This window comes from Pyxicephalus adspersus, chromosome 7 (assembly GCF_032062135.1).
Source record: "Pyxicephalus adspersus chromosome 7, UCB_Pads_2.0, whole genome shotgun sequence".
NCBI classification, from domain to species: Eukaryota; Metazoa; Chordata; class Amphibia; order Anura; family Pyxicephalidae; genus Pyxicephalus; species Pyxicephalus adspersus.
In genome coordinates, this window is record NC_092864.1 from 63,498,555 (window position 1) to 63,503,032 (window position 4,478).

General features: G+C 35.7%; 1 protein-coding gene across 1 annotated transcript in view; it reads right to left on the minus strand.

The window, feature by feature from the left end:
• The window catches only part of FAM117B (family with sequence similarity 117 member B), a gene marked incomplete in the record, with an annotated part of 24,242 nt that overhangs the window by 11,610 nt on the left and 8,154 nt on the right, over positions 1-4,478 (minus strand). The window contains 2 exon segments of the mRNA XM_072419135.1: positions 1,368-1,460; positions 3,056-3,204. Of these exon segments, the coding sequence (XP_072275236.1) occupies positions 1,368-1,460; positions 3,056-3,204 (242 nt within the window).

A 4,478-nucleotide genomic window follows, 5' to 3' on the forward strand; every position in this document is an offset into this window, starting at 1 on the left:
AAGTACAGCCACCTAGTATAAGTTAAATATGTAGGCCGCCATTGCTTACCTCTTACTACAAATGCCAATTGCATTTGTATTTGCATGATTCTACATGATTTCCAATCCGTACACCATATTCATTTTGACCAAAATTTTAAATCAATTAAAATATTTCATTCATATATTATTGGTTATTAAAAAGAACTTAACATATACCAACACAGACATAGGCAATTAAAACTGGGCACAAGAGTTAAAGAATCAGCCAAAAATCTTTATAGCCATTCCCCCTCATGTGTCGATTTAGGTTGTGGATTAACACAACACATATTAAAGGAGCCTATTCATTAAAATGGTCTGCCAGAACAATAAATGAACCAAAATTCAGACAAGCACCATTTGTTCCAATGCATTGCACCACAAAGCATGGCGTGTCACCTTTTGTTGAGGATCAACGCAACATATGCTTATGGAAGGACTGCGTTAATGTGCCTGGGGTGCCACTGAAAAGATGCAGCACTGCAATGCTCTAATATATGTACCTTAACACAACGGGAAGGTTTAAATGAGCTCTTGATGAAAATTAGTAGTAGCTAAAGAGATATAGGCAGCTGAATATGCTATTCTCAAAAAAGCATAACTGGACTATACTCCCTACCACTTCTTGGGCTCCACAACTGGTCAATGAGTAGTAAGGGCATCTCTGATTATTCAGTAGTTAGTACAAAAGGTAACTTTTCATGTAAAGGTTGTCCCACTTCCCATCTTTCTGTATGGTAAAACAGAAGAGTTCTTCCATACTGACCTCTTTACAAATCAGTAGCAAGTTAAAAGGTCTCCCTGGGCCATTTACTGAGCTGTCCCTACTGGGACTTCGTTCTTGTTTGTGTGGGTGTGAAATGTGAACGTATCACAGCCTGCTCTGCTAAGATTTTGGTTTTTGTGCCTTCTACCAATTTGCTCTAACAGAGTCCCAGTCGCACCTTGTTTAGACAAAATATAATTTGGGGCGAAATCTAGATTTACCTTCCGTATTGACAGGTGAGAGCTTAGAAGTTTTACGAATGATGGTCCCAAGTACTGTGCCATGTGTAAATGACAACAATATAAAGATCTAAAGGTTGATAGGATAGTTCATTTAAGCAACTTCAGTATAAACAATCACTATAATATTAGAATGCTGAAATATTTGTTAATTAACAACCAAAATTCCTAATAAGTTAATACCAAGCTAGCAGTTAACAGAAAATTCATAATTTATAATAGGGAACAGAATTCATTAAGCATTCTCCACACTCGTTCTGTGAAGAACATATGACCACACAAGAACTTCTACATCAATGCAAAGTGCCTGCCCACCATTCAACACACAGCAGCTGCCTAACCTCTTTCAGCTGCTCATTGCTGCCCCAGGATGCAGATCGCTTGTGAGAGCTTTTCTTCTTTTCAGCATATTCCTCGGCCCAAGCACTTTCTGTCTGTGTTTAGCATAAAGAAAAAGGAAGTATGTTCAGTATTATAATTACATATACATCATTTAATTAGGCCATGCATAGCAGAAGATTTAGTGAGGCATGATTTAATTGGTATGCTGAATACAAACGACTTGTGCAGCAGTGATTTGCATCATGTCACTGAATAAATACAAATTATTACAACAAATGAAAAGAAATCATAGGCTTGGTGCAACTTAATAATGATACTGGTTACTTCATGTAAATCTTTCAAGCAAAATGCTGTGCTTTGCCCACGTAAGGGCACAATAGGTTTATTTTACCCCCTCACTGCCCAGCTGCTAATGCTCATCTGACAAAATCAGAAAACTCTCTATTAAACTTTAAGTGTTGCTCTATCAGTAAAGAAAGGATTGTTAATATGCTGGTTTTAATGCATGTGCACGCACACAGGTTGTGTTAAACTACTGGACTATGCAAAGTACACTTTAACTTCAGGCTCAAAAAGGAATTTACATATACCTTTGCTATATTCTACTGTCGCTGCAACCCCCAAATGTTCCTGTAGGAAGTTGGGGAAAGAGGAACCTGTCAAGTATTTTCCCATTCCCAGAAGTTATGGGATTTGAGAAGTTTCAGTGGCAGACTGGAAGAGCTGAAGTATAAACGTGTGGTGACCCATTACTGAACAAGTGAACATGTTATATCACTAAATCCAGATATATTTGATTTATTCTCAGAAAAAAAAAAGTAATCACACGTTTGTTCAAAGTGCTCGGTGCTGCGTCACACTGGTGTAACCTTCTAACAAAAGAATTTAGGGAACTTTAAAGATTACGGCAAGGAATTTATATGATTGACTAGATGCTTGATGTCTAGAGCCCCCTTGGGCCAAAGTGTGATTGCTTATAGCAAAAACAATGTGTGTTATAAGTTGAATTTATTATGTTAAAGTGCCTTTTGGGGCCAATTTGATACCGTTTGGACCATAAGAAAACATTGTGGCCAATTGTTATGTTTTTTCCGTTTATATTTGTTATTGTTTATTGAAAATAGAATATACCTATTTTTGTGCCAGAAAAGCCTTGCTTTCCTTTCCCCCCTCCTTCTTATCCTTCAACTTTAAAGATATACTCAAAAGCTCAACTTCAGGGTAAATAAATACAATATAAATACAAGAGCCTATGTATTTTCTCACTTGCAACTTGGTGCTCTTTGTGTTTATGTTCCAGTTCTGTGAAGTTATCCAGCATGAACCAAGTCCTTATACTTCCTTTAGATTGGACTTTTTTGTAACCTGCTGCACCCCACCGACAGCTCCGATCGGTAGGTTACATAAAGAACAATGATATCAGTGCTACTTTTACAATAAAACCTGTGTTTGGTGCTTTTGTGGCCAGAATTTAACTTAAAGACCTTTTTCTATTCAGAGCAATTCTTAATGACACCAGGGCAAGAAGTTTACATTTGTGGTGTCCATTAGTAAGTGAACCTGTTACTTTACCAAGCTCAGGCAAAGTACAGATATATTTAATTACAACTCAGATTGAAAAAAAAAAAAATCTTGCACATTCTCCAGGAAATGCATAAAACATTATATACAGAAGGAAATAGATTACCTGAGTAGATTTGTCACACATGCATGGAGCAGTCTGCCCTTGTTCCCTCGGCCATTGTCCAGAGAGGTAAGGAGCTGCAAGAGTATCAAGTGAAGATGTGCGCCGAATTAAACTGGAGGGACTTGATGAAGGTGGAGGTGGCTTATTGCCTACATAAACAAAATATATATTTTACAATGCTTCAATGTAAGACACAGTCATAAAAATATAATACTAAAAGCTGGTAATAAGGTAAATTACCGTATTCTAAGTCTTTACAGATTGTTTCTACAGCAGTTGAACGCCTATATTTGAAATTCCCGTTCATTTAAATTGGCCAGTCCACACCAAAACATTTTGGATGGGCTGTAAAGAAAACACATTCTGCAGCGTTTGGCTCACATAAATGCCCACAAATGTTCCAAATGCCCCCATTAACATGAATGGGCCTTTTGGGCATTCTGAAACATTTGGGAGGCGGTTCCCCCCAATCTATCTCTGCCACATACTATGGTTTAAAACATCTTTATAAACACCTAAAGCATACAAAAGATGTATAGGCTTGTATTAGTGTTTACAATTTAAGTCCGTGTAGACTTAGCTCTACTCTTAACACACTCATCAATATAAAAGCAGTGTTTGAAGAAAGCAGGTTATCAACTAATCTGTTAAAGTTTATATAAACCCAATCATTAAAACCTTATATAAGCTTTAACATCAATCTGTTCTGTTAAAATGCCCTTTTGTGATCGATAAAAAAAAAAAAAAAAAATGTATGTTTTAAAAACAGTACCTGTATTTACAAAATAATATTTAATGACAATACTTGGACAAATGTTTATAAAATATATTTTTAATTAAAAAAAACACACACAAAGTTCAAAAAGTATTTTGTAAAATATAAGGGGACACAATGTCAAGTAAATAAATACAAAAGATGTAAAGTGAAAATAAATAGACAGACTTGCCCCATCCATCTATAGAAATCACGGTTCTGTATTATAGGGCACGGTAATCTATTGTCGTGTTAAAATGTACACAGAGATCTGCTGGCTGTCATAATCTCGGTAACTATACATCTGTGAAGAGTTTATTTACAATGACATTTATCCTTTAGAGTACAAAGTATGGGCATATGTGCACATTACCTACTAATATATCAAAGTGTCTGAGACATTTAGGGCGCATTACCCATCTACTGTTTTCTCTGGATTGTGTTTTTAAGCAAAATGTTTCTAGGAACAATTGGTAAGCCACTTATAGAAGTGTTGGCTTAAAAAAAAAAAAAGATAAACTCAAAGCTGCCAATAAACCTTATTAACACATTAATGCAGCAGCAGAATGGTCAATGTAATTTTACAAGCATTTATGTATAAAAGTATTTTATTATATTCATATATATGCAGTTTTCATTAGAAAGGCTTACAAAACCTCTCATACAAAA